General features: G+C 38.0%; 1 protein-coding gene across 11 annotated transcripts in view; it reads left to right on the top strand.

The window, feature by feature from the left end:
• Nucleotides 1–14,725, top strand: part of CLCN3 (chloride voltage-gated channel 3) — a 60,530-nt gene that overhangs the window by 38,332 nt on the left and 7,473 nt on the right. For all 11 annotated transcript variants that reach the window (XM_015285384.4, XM_004940931.5, XM_420400.8 and 8 more), the window contains 8 exons: nt 1,714–1,813; nt 4,280–4,467; nt 5,124–5,246; nt 7,287–7,493; nt 7,924–8,004; nt 8,577–9,122; nt 11,431–11,617; nt 12,872–13,270. In XM_015285384.4, the coding sequence (XP_015140870.1) occupies nt 1,714–1,813; nt 4,280–4,467; nt 5,124–5,246; nt 7,287–7,493; nt 7,924–8,004; nt 8,577–9,122; nt 11,431–11,617; nt 12,872–13,270 (1,831 nt within the window). The remainder of the gene's footprint in view (nt 1–1,713; nt 1,814–4,279; nt 4,468–5,123; nt 5,247–7,286; nt 7,494–7,923; nt 8,005–8,576; nt 9,123–11,430; nt 11,618–12,871; nt 13,271–14,725) is intronic.

The following is a 14,725-nucleotide window of genomic DNA, read 5'->3' as shown; positions in this document are numbered from 1 at the left end:
TGATGGAGTCTAGGTCTGGGTTAGTAATGGATATAAATATATGCAGACTTTAAATTTCTAGGTATTTATATCAACTGGAATGATCCTCATACTATAAAGAAAGCACTGATTCACTGATACCTGCAGTCTTGCAACAGCATTATGACTTGAAAAAGAAGCAGTAATTTAACTGAGTGGGAATAGTTATGCTTTACGTCCCTCCTCACTATGTCCGTCCCCCCCCCGCTACAGTTTTACAGTACTGTTTTGCTTGCAGTTGTTGTATACTTAAGGCTGTTTTCCACCATAGATGAATTTGTAGTAGTCTGATAGTGCTCGTGGTGATACCTGTACTGTACAAGTGCGTTTGTGCTACTGCTGTGTAGTGCTGTGGTTGTTTTGACTGTGAAAAGTGAAAATTCTCATATCTAAAAACACTTATTAGCATGTATATGTTTAACAAAAAACGGTGGACCCAATATGTATAGGGAATGTCTTGTCCACTCTCCCATCCCAAAACTTGATTTCTTCATCTGGTCTTCTAAGTTGAGGCCATTCACCTTCGTCAGTGTTCTCTGCTGCAAGTTCTTTCATGAACTGGGCTCCGGCTGTATTACTGTTGGACAAGATAGTCATTTAACAGACTTGTTTAATAATCTTTTGGGAGGAAATACACTGTTTGGAACTTGACTGCAAAACTCTTGGAATGCTTACATTAAATTGCCCAAAAAACAAAACAAATTTGGAGATGAAATCTCTCCTGAAATATTTTTAGCTGATCAAAATGAATAGTTAAAAATGAGTCATAATTGTAGGGAGGAGTCAGGAAAGAGACTTTTTCACATTCAACATTCTGTAGTTATCCTCCTTTCTTTGAGGACATCAGTTTTTAGCTTTCTGGAAGCAAATGTAGGATGAATGCAGTGTTTTTACTCTGTCATGATTTACACCAGTCCGAAAAGCAAAGCATCTGCAGTTCCACTGTCTATAGTTTTTTGGGGGGTGGAAGGTCCTTGGGCAGTTGATTTGTGAACATATGTACTGTGATAGAATGCTTTTTTGAAAAGCAAAAGAAGTTTTCCGTGCGATGCTTTATTTCATAATTTGATTTCTAAATGTGTTCATGCGCAAATGTGTATGTTAGTATCTAGTGGATATGCAAGTGGATAGAGTGATAGGACTCACCAAATCATGGCGAGACAGATCTCATCTGGGAATAGATTATGTAAAGTGAAGTCTCACAGCTGTTACTTATTTTAACATCTGAGACCAGAGAAGTTGGACAAGACAGGTCAAGATTTATAGTTACAGAACTATGAAGAAATTTATAAATATGCCCTGAATGACAGGAGAATGTCTAGCCACGTAATCAGAGATGTAAGGGAGGGAAGGATGTATTTTGAAAGACATACTACTGCAGAAAGCTGATGTGGGAGGGCGGAGATTCTGAAAATAAATGCATTTCTTTTAGGGATGGTAATTCTTGTCTGGATTTCCTTGCCTAGTATTCTGCTTTCTTATTATTTTTATTTATTTATTTTTCTTTCTCACTCCCTTTGTTTGTCGCACATAGTTCCTCTCTTCCTTAACAGTATGAAAAAAATCCTAAGACAGTTGGATACTCATAAAAACAAGCTAAGGACAAATTTCAGCTATGTGCATAACATATTTATAGTTTTTGCGTTCTCACGTTATTGGGAAAAAACAACTATGCGTAATGATTTCTCTCTGCAGATTAACAGCAAGAAGAAAGAATCAGCATGGGAGATGACAAAAAGTTTGTATGATGCATGGTCAGGATGGCTCGTAGTCACGCTAACTGGCTTGGCATCAGGTAATTTTTTTAAAAAAAAGTATTTATTTATTTTACTCTTCCTTTGTGTCTTATCTACCAACCTTGTCAAAAGCTGGTTGAGTCTACTACTGTCATTTCATGAGGGAAAGAAAACAGTGGCTGTCTTGATTTATAGGTATAAGCATTTTACAGGAAGGATTTACTAATCAAATAGGAAACAAAACCTTTTTCCACTGAATTAATTTTAGGGTTGAGTTCTACAGCTAATATTGTTTGATAGTTTGTGGCCTTACTATGTTGCCGTGCTGCTTTCCATCATCATGGTTTGGAGCGACGAAAATGTGCAGGAGTAAGAGGCTGCAAACTTTCTGCCCAGTTTCTCCAAACAAGTGTTTTTATGCAGAATTGTTATATCAAATCTTAGGAAAATTTGATCATAGTTGCAGAAGGGTATGCCTATTAAGAAGGCGTGATAAGTGTATAATTACTTCTTAACATATATACATAATCACTTTGACAAATCACATATACATTAATGTATATGCAAAGTGTGTAGCATGTTTATATACCTCTGAATATACAAACTGGGAGTGTATAATTATTGGAAATTGTTTATGTTAATTTGGGTGAGAAAGTGCTGTGGTTTTGTGTGGCTTAGGTCTTTTTTTTTTCTCTCCTCCCGCTCCAAAGCTGGAGTGCACATTGAAGTCACTTTACTGTGCTTCTGTGCACCAAAGTTAGCAAATTCTGTCCGCGGACATTCCTCAGTTTTTTTCAGTCTCAGTTGTTTTCTCTTGTTTTTGTCCAGTGAGTCTTAATTAGTACAACCTTGATTTCAGTCATGGAGAAGTCTTACGTTTATGTATTTCAGATGATTTAATTTAAATTCTACTCTACTGAAACACTGTCTTAGAATTTGTTTGGCCCAGAATCTCAAACTGAGAATCTCTGGAAACTAGTAGATACAGATTAGTAAATCAGGGAAAGGTGTTTCTGGAACTCGGACTGGTGCTGGCACAGGCTGCCCAGAGAGGTTGTGGATGCCCCATCCCTGGAGGTGTTCAAGGCCTCTTTGGATGGGGCCCTGGGCAGCCTGGTCTAGTATTAGATACGGAGGTTGGTAGCCCTGCATGCATCAGGGAGGTTGGAGCTTCATGATCCTTGAGGTCCCTTCCAACCCAAGCCATTCTATGATTTTACACAAGTAAGTTCAGGGGCTGACACTTAACAGCTATTTCTGGTAGTGATTAATACCTTAAAATAGGAAACTATAACTAATTAACAGTTGTACAGGTTCACAAAAAGTGATGATTTTAGATGTGGTTTTTCAATATACTGTTGCCACATAAAAGTGGGTTTTTGTTTGTTTTTTTTTTTTCCCCTTAAATAAGGTTATTTAAATATTTCTTAACCCTTAGAAGCAATTGCCTACCTAATACCTTCTTTGAGGGCTCTTCAGCAGTAGGTTTTCAGCATATAGTTGCTGCACAGAATCCCTCTTAAGCTTTGAGTTACAGAACTACTTTTTTTATATTGCTTGTTACCTGCAGTAGGAATTTTACATGTTCACCCTGAGACATTTGTATTATGATGTTCTAATGCTATTGTTGGCATGCTAAGAATTATTTGTTCAAAATATCCTGTTCTGTACAAACTGTGTTCTAATAGCTAGGGAGTTCTTTGAAGCCTCATCAGGTTGTTTGTCAGAAGGTGCATTATAGTTTTTGTCAGAAAACTATGAGAGTTCTCTTTTGACTCTTAACTCATTTGTTTTAGTGGACTGCTGGAGAAGTATAGCTTGGGTAAAAGAAGAGAGAAAAGGAAAAGGGAGGGGAAAAGACCTTATTTTTTTCTGGACCCCCTGAAGTAAGACGCCTAGGCATGCTGGAAGGAGTCCAGCAGAAGGCCATAGAGATGGGGAAGGAACTGGAACATCTCTCCTGGGAAGATAGCTGAGAGAGCTGGCCTGTTCAGCCTGGAGAAGAGGTTCATGGGGGACCTCATGTCTGTAAATACTTGAAGGGAGGGCGCAAAAAAGGTGGACCCTGACCCGTTTCAGTTGTGCTCGATGACACGATGAGTGGTGATAGGTACAAACTGAAACAGAAGAGAATCTGTCGGAACATGGGAAAGCACTATTTTACTGTACGGGTCATGGAGCAGTGATAACAGGTTGCCCTGTAGAGGCTGTGGAATCTTCTCCCTGGGATCTCCAAAAGTTGCCTGGGTGTGGGCCTGGCCAGCCTGCTCTGGGTGGCCCTGCTGGAGGTGGAGTTGGAGCAGATAGACAAACAGGGCCCTGCCCACTTGAGCCATCCTGTGACTGTGCAATTCTGTGATTATCCTGAGAAATACGCAAGATACTAGTTTCTTTAGGGAACACTAATCTTACTGTATTGCTAATATAATATGGTCCTGGCAATCAGAGACTTTTTAAACGTTTCTTTCTTCAGGTTTTTTGTAATTTCAGTTGACATAAATTAATGGCAACTGTTTCTACAACAGGGGCGCTGGCAGGATTAATTGACATTGCTGCTGACTGGATGACTGACTTAAAGGAAGGCATTTGCCTTAGTGCTTTGTGGTTTAACCATGAACAGTGTTGCTGGGGTTCAAATGAGACCACGTTTGAAGAGAGAGATAAATGTCCACAGTGGAAAACTTGGGCAGAGCTAATAATTGGGCAAGCAGAAGTAAGTATATACTTGTTCTGCGGAAACATTGCTCAACAGCTCTACTGAATGCAGAAAATAATAGCTAGGGTAATAAATTGGGGATTGGGTTCTACTATCTGCTCAGTTTTCAGCATTTTAATTGATTAATTAGTTATACTCTTATAAATGTGTATTTTATACACTGCAAGAGGACTTGGAGTGTTGCAGATGTAAGGAAGTTATAAGGAGAGTATAGAGCTGTTAATAACATGAGAATTTTTATTCATGATCATACAAAGCAAAAACCTAAAAGAAATTCAGCGTCTTGTCCTTAGATAACAATGAATATTGCTTTTATTTTTCTCTCTAAACCATTTCTTAATATAGAAGACTTTCTTGGTATTCAGTAAATCTTAGCATCTAATAGCTATTAAAATGTTTGTTTAATAATATGAAGTGTTAGAACACTTTTTAACTCATATAATCTAGTCATTGCTGTGCTTTCCAGACAAAAGGACTGTGCTTTCCAGACAGAACTAACATTCTGGTGGCTTGGTAATAATTACTATCCCTTGAAATGTGTACATACAAATGTGCTTACAAGAAAAGTACTTCTCTGTTGTTTTTAAGTGGTGACTTTGTTCCTACTCCAAATTTGTATTCTTATGTATTTGGGTTTTTCTTTTTGTCTTTAGGGTCCGGGTTCATACATAATGAACTACATAATGTACATTTTCTGGGCTTTGAGCTTTGCCTTCTTAGCAGTTTGTCTGGTGAAGGTGTTTGCTCCATATGCCTGTGGCTCGGGGATACCTGAGGTGAGCTCTAATTAGTAATTACATTATAGATGTTTCATATAAATGTGGAAATTCCTGCTGCCCTACAGGACCAGATGAGGAGGCAAGAGGGTGGCCCCTGTGAAATACTTCCAGTATAAAAATTTAAATGAAGTAATCTTGCTAACTGTTGTTGAAAAAGGAGCTCTGAAACTTCAGGTATTAAGTTCATAGGTTTTCCTCCACCTCTCTAATCCGTACCCTCACGTAATAAGAGAATGGTGGTTCATTACTAGAATACAGATCCTAAGAGACAGCAACTGATGTTCTATTGCATTCACTTTAGTCTTCTAAAATAGCATGCACAATGAGGCCATCAGCTAACAAGGAAACTCATTTAATAACCCTGGAAACTCATTCTTTCTACATTTGTTCTCTGCAGCTATAAGAAGAATGTGGTGTGAGGTGGGGGGACAGAAGAAAATTTTGAACTGTCACACTTTTCCCATCAGTCTGTAAATATTTCTTCATGTGTTTGTACTGTGGAAATTGAAGGATAGATCTTGCCTCTATATGAGCCTGGAGTAGTTCTGTGCCATTATTCTACATAAGATTTCATGCTAAATTGGTCTCCAAATTTAGCTAACCTTCAGTTTTGAGAAACAGAAGGCCACTGTTTTGTGTAGATCCCGTTTATACACCTACTGTTCTTTGTTTTGGTAACTGTGTTATTTTCTGTATAGAATCATAGAATGATTTGGGTTGGAAGGGACCTTTGAGATCGTTTAGTTCCACCCCACCTGCTGTAGGCAGGGTCACCTCCCACTAGACCAGCTTGCTCAAGGCCCCATCCAGCCTGGCCTTGAATGCATCCAGGGAGGGAGCATCCACAAACTCCTTGGGCAACCTGTTCCAGTGTCTCACCACCCTCACAGTAAAGAATTTCTTCCTAATATCTAGTCTAAATCTGCCCTCTTTCAGCTTAAAGCCTTTATAAAACACGCCTTTATAAAAAGTCCCTCCCCAGCTTTCCTGTAGGCCCCCTTCAGGTACTGGGAGGCTGCTATAAGATCTCCTCAAAGCCTTCACTTCTCCAGGCTGAAGAGCCCCAGGTCTCTCAGCCTGTCCTCCTAGGAGAGGTGCTTCAGCCCTCTGATCATCTTTGTGGCCCTCCTCTGGAGCTGCTCCAACAACTCCATGTCCTTCCTGTGTTGGAGGCACCACAACTGGACAGAATACTCGAGGTGGGGTCTCACGAGAGCAGAGTAGAGGGGCAGAACCACCACCCTCGGACTTGCTGGTTACACTTCTCTTGATTCAACCCAGGATACAGTTGGCCTTCTGGTCTGCAAGTGCATCAATCAGCACTCCCAAACCCTTCTCCTCAGGGCAGCTCTCAAGCCATTCTTTGCCCGACCTACGTCTGTGCTTGGGATTGCCCTGACTCAGGTGCAGGACTTCACGCTTGGCCTTGTTGAACTTCATGAGGTTGGCCTGGGCCCACCTGTCAAGCCTGTCCAGGTCATATGCACGTATTTTGCAGACTAATGACATAACACTTCTAGGCAAAGTAATGTCCTTGGAAAGTGAGATATACATTTAGTGAAAAAGGCTGATTTTTCCATTTTTAAGCCAATGTTGTTATTTTTCTTTTTTTTTAGCAAGGAAAAAGCAGGAAATAGGGGGAAAAAATTGAAAGGGGATAAATTGGTACAAAGGTTGTAAGTCAACAGTAGAAGACTTTGAGGTATAGTGTAAGCAGATGTGTTTTTCCTTCAGAAGTTTTCTGGCTTTTACTTATAATTTACATAATAAACTAATGAATGCAGTTTTAGAAGCTGCTGCAGATATATTTTTTACTAAATGTGATGATGCTGATGTATGCTATCACCCTCTGTTTTCCAGTTATTCGTGAATGGAAATCTTCTGGCAACCAGTGTGGCTATCTGACAAATACATATTTTAACATGTGACAGTTATCCATTTGAAAAGGCTGTTTTTGGAGTTACTCGTCTGAAATTACTAAAAAGAAATTATTTACCAAAGAATGTAGAATACAATACCAATTTTGTTTTCTTCCAGATAAAAACTATTTTGAGTGGCTTCATCATCAGAGGTTACCTGGGGAAGTGGACTTTGATGATAAAAACCATCACTTTAGTCTTGGCTGTAGCATCGGGTTTGAGTTTAGGAAAAGAAGGTCCCTTGGTACATGTTGCCTGCTGCTGTGGGAATATTTTTTCCTACCTCTTTCCAAAGTACAGCACAAATGAAGCTAAAAAACGAGAGGTAAGTTCTTGTAAAATTAGTTTTAGAATGTATTGATTATCCATGTGCTTAGTAAAAAATGCCACAACACTGATTTGTTAAAAGATTATATTTGTTCTCTTAGCTTGTGTTTAGATTTGGATTATTTATAGTTCTTTATTGTCTTAAAAACAACATATTATCCCTGGTGTTCTCCAAAGCAAATAGTTTCCACATTGGAGCATTTCTGCCTTTCTCCCACCTCATAAGAAACCATTTGATTTTTCCTTACGTTCTCTCTTCTTGACTCTATTTTGGCAGTAATCTCCAATTGTGAGGGCAGCAGAGTGTCTTTGACCTCACGAACAAAGTTCTCCTGGGAAGGAGTTGATAACTGTACTGAGATTCTGTTCTTCGTTTTACAACGCACCACAGAGTGCAAAAAAAACCCTTCACCATGGTTCTTTTCCAGGTATTGTCAGCTGCTTCAGCAGCGGGAGTGTCTGTAGCCTTTGGTGCCCCAATTGGTGGAGTCCTTTTCAGTCTGGAGGAGGTATGTCAAGAGACAGCTCTAAAGGAAGGATACTTAAAAATCTCTTTCAGTATCAAAAATCTCAGACTCCTTTAAGATGCGGAGTCCTACCTGAAAGAGAATTTAATTTTGCATTTTGAAATTGAGTTCTGTTACTGGCAAACTTTAAAAGGTTTTATTTATTTACTTATTTACTTTCTTTAGATGAATGTCAGCTTTGCTGGAGTTCAGCTGAGTCAGTTAATAATGGCAGTTGACGTAGAGAGATGCACCAGTTTTTCCACTCTAGAAAGTGAGATAGTCTATAAAGAAAAATTGTTGGGCTGCTTTTCTCATTTCGTAGGAGACATTAAAAACCTATATGACAGTTCTCTGAAATAAATTTTTAAGCATCATTTTCTTTAATGTTTCAGACACTAAACACAGTTGAATACTTTAATTATTAGTAAGTCAAGTCAAATTAAAACTGACCACAAGGGCCATCAAGCTCTTTTCACCAAGGAATGTTTCTTACTAGTTTTATTTTTTTAAGTCTTTACAGTATTTTTTTTTTCATTGACTTACTAATAATTCTCATGTATTTCTTTTTGCAGGTCAGTTACTATTTCCCACTGAAAACTTTATGGAGATCATTTTTTGCTGCTTTAGTAGCTGCATTTGTTTTAAGGTCCATCAATCCTTTTGGTAATAGCCGCCTAGTTCTTTTTTATGTGGAATATCACACTCCTTGGTACCTTTTTGAACTGCTACCTTTTATTCTTTTGGGAGTATTTGGTGGGCTCTGGGGAGCATTTTTCATCCGAGCAAACATTGCATGGTGTCGTCGACGCAAATCTACAAAGTTTGGGAAGTACCCTGTCCTGGAGGTCATCATTGTTGCAGCAATAACAGCTGTCATCGCATTTCCTAATCCATATACGAGGCTAAACACTAGTGAGCTTATTAAAGAGCTCTTCACAGACTGTGGGCCGTTAGAGTCCTCCTCCCTCTGTGACTACAGAAATGATATGAATGCAAGCAAAATAGTAGATGATATTCCTGACCGTCCAGCAGGCACTGGAGTCTATTCAGCTATATGGCAATTGTGTTTAGCACTCATATTTAAAATAATCATGACAGTCTTCACCTTTGGTATTAAGGTAAGTGTCTGCATCATCTGCTGTGATGATTTTTCTTTGTTACTGCCTTTTTATTTTTCCATCTCTCAAAGCTAGCAGCTTTGTTTATAGATTTCTTTCTCCATATGTGGTTTTAGATCTCTTAAGAAAAAAAATTACTGTTGATTACTGCTTGATGGGTAAGATAAATCTGTTAGGTGTATTTTAGATGTTAGCCTTCCATAAGACAGAATTTCAGTTATCACTCTCGAAGTCTGTTGTATAGTATTTCACTTACATCGTGGACTCTGCCCTTCTAAGCATGAGAATACCTGTTACTGTTTAAGCATTGTAACACCTGTACTATGTCTTGCCATTCATCTGTCCATGTGCATCTGGTTTTCTCATGAAGTTGTCAGCCCAGGAGTACACACAGTGCATTAGAATTCACAAAGTTACACAAAGGTAGAGCTTCTTGATCTGTTTTTGGTTCCTTCTCTCATAACTTCAGCATTTGCAATTTGTTGGAAATATTATTGGCAAAGCAACTCAGCTGCCTGTGGGATACAGTGATTCCAACTGCTTTTACTGCCCTGAACATAGATTGCCAGGAGACTGATAAGGCAGCATTTTTTTTTCAGGCCCTAACACAACTATGCTTCAAAAGTAAATAGGTGGTATGTATGCAGGATTTTATTTTCAGTAAACTTGTTACTGTTTATAAATGCCAAGGATGAACATTTGGAGATGAGATAACAGCTTTGCCTCAAACCTGACTGGTGTGCAGCTGCATTGCTAAAGAAGTTTGCATGTATGTCCTGATTCCTTGTTTGTCTTAAAGATGATGCATACGCTACATTATAAATAGTTTTCTCTAAAGTGTAACTTGAGTTAGGCTGTTATGCACTGGAAAAGGAAGTTGAGACAAGGTAAATTTTTCTCACTGCTCTTTCTGTGGTGAGGTTCCTCTCTGCTTTGTGACATGTGAGTCAGAGGATTATGCTAAAATACTCACCTGTAAAATTGTAGTCACTGTTAGACCTTTAACTATTATCCACGTGATGAAGAGAAGGAGCTAGATGCATGAACAACTCATGTTAACAAAGGACCAGAAACAGTTTGCATGTAGTCTCCATTTGGAGACTGAATTACTGTGGCATACTCACCGTAGCAGACCAGAAACTCAGCAGTTTCAAAGATACATCTTACTACTTCTACATCTATAATATAAATTTGTCAGGGTGTTACTGTAGTGTTCCCCAAGACTGATTTTTCACTCAGCAAAAAAGAAAGGAAGGAAGGAAGAAAGAAAGAAAGAAAGAGAGAAAAAAAGTACTTAACAATTAAAAAGGGTTTTAGACACACAATTAATTGTAGGAAATAGCTATAGTGATGTCAGTGCACAATTTTACTTTTAGCAGAACGTGGCATTGAACAGTTACTGCTATCAACACTGAAATACAAGGTAATTCAGAATGGGAATGAAGGATTATTAAACCTTTTCAACACAACTGATGCAGATGGCTTTGAAACAAATTGTGGAATATTGGTTCGTCCTTGGTTTACCTGTTAGGAATTCTTTGCAACTATGAATGTTGTCAGTATAATAATAATAATAATGTAAATAGCATCTGAAATACAGTTCTGCATCAGCTACTGGGTTCCATGGCAAAATCAAGTTACAAGCTGCATAATGCATACATTTCACAGCTGTACAGTAGAAAAAAAATAAAATGGCATTTCCTGTGACATCAATGGTATGGTTTTTAATGAAATTATTTTGACAAAGGTGTGTTTGGACAAAAAGTAAAAACTGAAAAACCGTAGTTGAGATTCGTACCTTGGTCACGGTGGAATATATTTCTGATAGTAACAACTGCTATGAGGGGAAGCAACAGGCATTTCCAGTTTGATGAAATGTTTAGATGCAGTATGGTTTTGGAGTTTTTCTGTTTGTTTGTTTGTTTTCTGGTTTTTTTTTGGAAAGGAGGAGAAGAGGCACATCAGCAGTGTCTCTGTTGAACCCTCACTCCTATTGCAGCTATGGGGATAAACAAGACTTTTCATACCAGAATCCTTTAATTAAATCTTATTGCAAGGCTGCGTAGCCTATTCAGGTTAAGTTAATAACAGGAAAACAGATCAAATAACTAAAATTACAATAGACGTGTGTTTGTTGTTTTTTAACAGTAAAGTGTTCATCTGCTTTTTTGTCATAGGGATTTGTATTAAGTTTTACTAACCTTGCAATGTTTTTAATGTGACAGTTTGAGTATTTGCATTTCTTTTTCAAATACACAACAAATACGTTCCCATCAGCATGGTAGCAGTTATTCCATTTCTGTTGTAGGTTCCATCTGGGTTGTTCATACCTAGTATGGCAATTGGAGCAATAGCAGGAAGGATTGTAGGGATTGCAGTGGAGCAGCTGGCTTACTATCATCACGACTGGTTCATTTTCAAGGAGTGGTGTGAAGTTGGAGCTGACTGTATTACGCCTGGTCTTTATGCCATGGTTGGTGCTGCTGCGTGCTTAGGTAACTAAACTGTAACAATGCAAATATCTGATCTTTATTTTGTTTCATGTTACCAAAGTAACAGTGAGAAGTGGGGATATGTATAAATGTGCTGCGTTGGAACACCTGTAATGTAGACTTCTCTTTCTTTAGATGAATACACTCACATTTCTTCATGTAAGCTATTAGATCCTTGTGATCCGAGGAGTAATATGAAATTGACTGTATGATGGAGAGAAATAGGAGAGTTTGCTTTTTCTTTTTGGCATCAGTAGGTGTAATTACATAGTAAAGGTGTCATATGCATTGAAATGTATAAAATAGAGTTGAAAATGTTGAAATTGCTATGAGAAAGTAACATGACCTGCTGCCACTTCTACATGAATAGCAAGAACATTTGTTCTTGAAGTTTGTTAATCCAAACAAACTTAAGAAGCGCACAGTGATCCGGGGAGTCCAGTTACAGGACTTACATGAGGCCTGATTTACAAACTGTTGAAAATCTGCTTCACTGGAAGAGGATTACACTGGGCACCTAAACTAGGAGAGATTTCGTGAAGGTCTTGTCCTAGCTTAAGCACTATCATATGCAGTAGTGGAATGGGTCAGGTTCTTGGAGAGGTTGTTCTGTTGTTTTGGGGGGGATTTTTTTTTTTTAATGGTTCACCCAAAATCATTTTGAATGTATTGAAAGAAGAATATGATTTCTTTGAAAGAAGGTGTGGTATCAGAAATGTTTGTGGTACAGACATTTTGCATACTGACAAAGGAGAAACGTACCTCCTCTCCTCTCATTGTTCAAGAAGGTTTTCACCAGCTTACAATTCTCTTTAGTTTTTATAATTCAACAACAGCATTATATTCATAATATGCTGAACAGTATAGCTGTTGAATTATCTGTCCATTTCCTGCATTAGTGTCATTCTTTTTTCAAATTACTATCTTACTGAGTTTGGATTTCTTAATTTCGCAGTATTTTTAACTTAGGAATGGCTTGGAAAAGTATACGGTTTTGTTCTTAAGTTACTTGAAAGAGAAGCTCATATTTTTCAAATCCTTTTACTTTCTGACCTTCAGGAATTTTCCCTAAAGCTCTTTTACTTCTAAAGTTTGTGTTCATTTTTCTTGTGTGCTTTTGTTTTTGTAATACAGAACAATGTTTGTCAGATGACATAAGTGGCAAAGTTATGTTTGCAGTTCTCAGCAGGAAGGCAGGAAATATAAAGTCAGTATTATTTGACACTGAAGCGTTACTGGCTGCCATTTTTCTTGCAGGTGGTGTGACAAGAATGACTGTGTCCCTGGTAGTTATTGTCTTTGAGCTAACAGGAGGGCTGGAGTATATTGTGCCCTTAATGGCTGCAGTCATGACCAGTAAGTGGGTAGGAGATGCCTTTGGTAGGGAAGGCATCTATGAGGCACACATCCGACTGAATGGATATCCCTTCTTGGATGCAAAGGAGGAATTTACTCACACGACACTGGCTGCTGATGTTATGAGACCTCGAAGAAGCGACCCACCTTTAGCTGTTTTAACACAGGATAATATGACAGTAGAAGACATAGAAAACTTGATCAACGAAACCAGCTATAATGGATTTCCTGTTATTATGTCAAAAGAATCACAGAGGCTAGTGGGCTTTGCTTTAAGAAGAGATTTAACTATTGCAATAGGTAATTATCTCCCAATATTTTCTAACTGTATATTCTAATAGAAATTATTGTAAAGCTTAAAAGAGAACTTACTCTCTGTGTTTCTACTTATTTCAGGTTTAAAGTCCAAATACCTTGTGTTGACTGTCTATTGCTTTACTGAAGGATATTGTTTATCTTCAGTAGCAGATCCTAAAATAAAATGTCAACATCTTCGTGCCTGTCATAAAAACAAGATTTGTCAAACTGAAGTAGGCCAGACTGGCATCTAGTGCAGTATTTTTGTTTGTTTTATAGTGTTTGCTGACAGTTCTCTTCCTCAAGGGCACATTCATTAACCATCTTCAAAATTGAGTAATTCCCATTTTAAAGAGCAGGATTCAGTCAGAGTTACTGTCAAAGTCATTGTAAATTGTAAATGAGTATCAAGCTTCTCTTCAGGAGTATTTTATTTGCTGTTGTTTTGTTGTTGTTGCTGCTGGTTTTTTTTTTTTTTTTTTTTCCAACAACTAAGATTGTACTGTGGAGAGATGAGTGAAATATTTTAAGTTTCTTTTTTTAGTTTGAGTGCTGTGAAATTTGGCACTGGGCACACATGCCCTGTTTGGGACCACTCTCTGGATGACTGTTAGAAATGGCCTGATAACTGGGGTGGTGCTTTGTGCGTTGGCAAAAGAAGTGTGGATTTTGAAATTACTATTGCCAGCGAGGGGAAATAGAATTATTATTTAAGAAATACTTGTACATAAAATCAGTGATGGAAATTGTATCTTAAAATACTCATATTTTTTCATAATTTGTAAGGCTGTATATTGACAAGTACCTCTTTAGGGAAGACACTTGAGAAAGCAATGTTTTCTTTCAGAAAGTTGGAAAAAAAAAGTTCTTAGGAACACAACACCAAGTACTTAAATACAGCTTTTGCCTGTGGTCTTACAATGTGTATCCCGTGTTCCTATGCTATGCAGGATGTATACAAATGTCCTGAACTTGTAAAGTATTATAGATATCATATGATTTTAAGACTAGATGGAGGAAAAATGCAAAATACTGTTCTAGTAAAACATTTCGACGGTTAAAACTTATTTCAGTTGCAGAGAGTGCATGGTGCATATTGCTTTGTCTTGGAGTCATTCAGTGAGATAGCTCAGGGTACAAGGACAGTTGCTCATGTAGCCAAAGTACTGAAGACTTGAAAAGGAGGAGGATACAGATCAAGTTCACAAAAAGCTAAATATATTTGTATAAGTAAGACAGTAATGTCAAGGAGATCGGAAATGAGGAGCTTGTAATCAGTGATGGTTTGAAACCAGTATTTGTCATTCTTATAGAAGAGCTATCAGATCAGCTTTCTTTTTGACAACTGCCTTAGCTGCTGCATGCTTTTCAGTATTTCCACCTCTCCATAGTAAATACATTTTATTTTTGTTGTTGGATTTAGAAAGGCAGTTGCTGAAGGCTAAAGCTGTATGATAG

This window comes from Gallus gallus, chromosome 4 (assembly GCF_016699485.2).
Source record: "Gallus gallus isolate bGalGal1 chromosome 4, bGalGal1.mat.broiler.GRCg7b, whole genome shotgun sequence".
Lineage (NCBI taxonomy): Eukaryota > Metazoa > Chordata > Aves > Galliformes > Phasianidae > Gallus > Gallus gallus.
The sequence above is the reverse complement of the archived record's forward strand: the minus strand, read 5'-3'. Positions and strand labels throughout refer to the sequence as shown.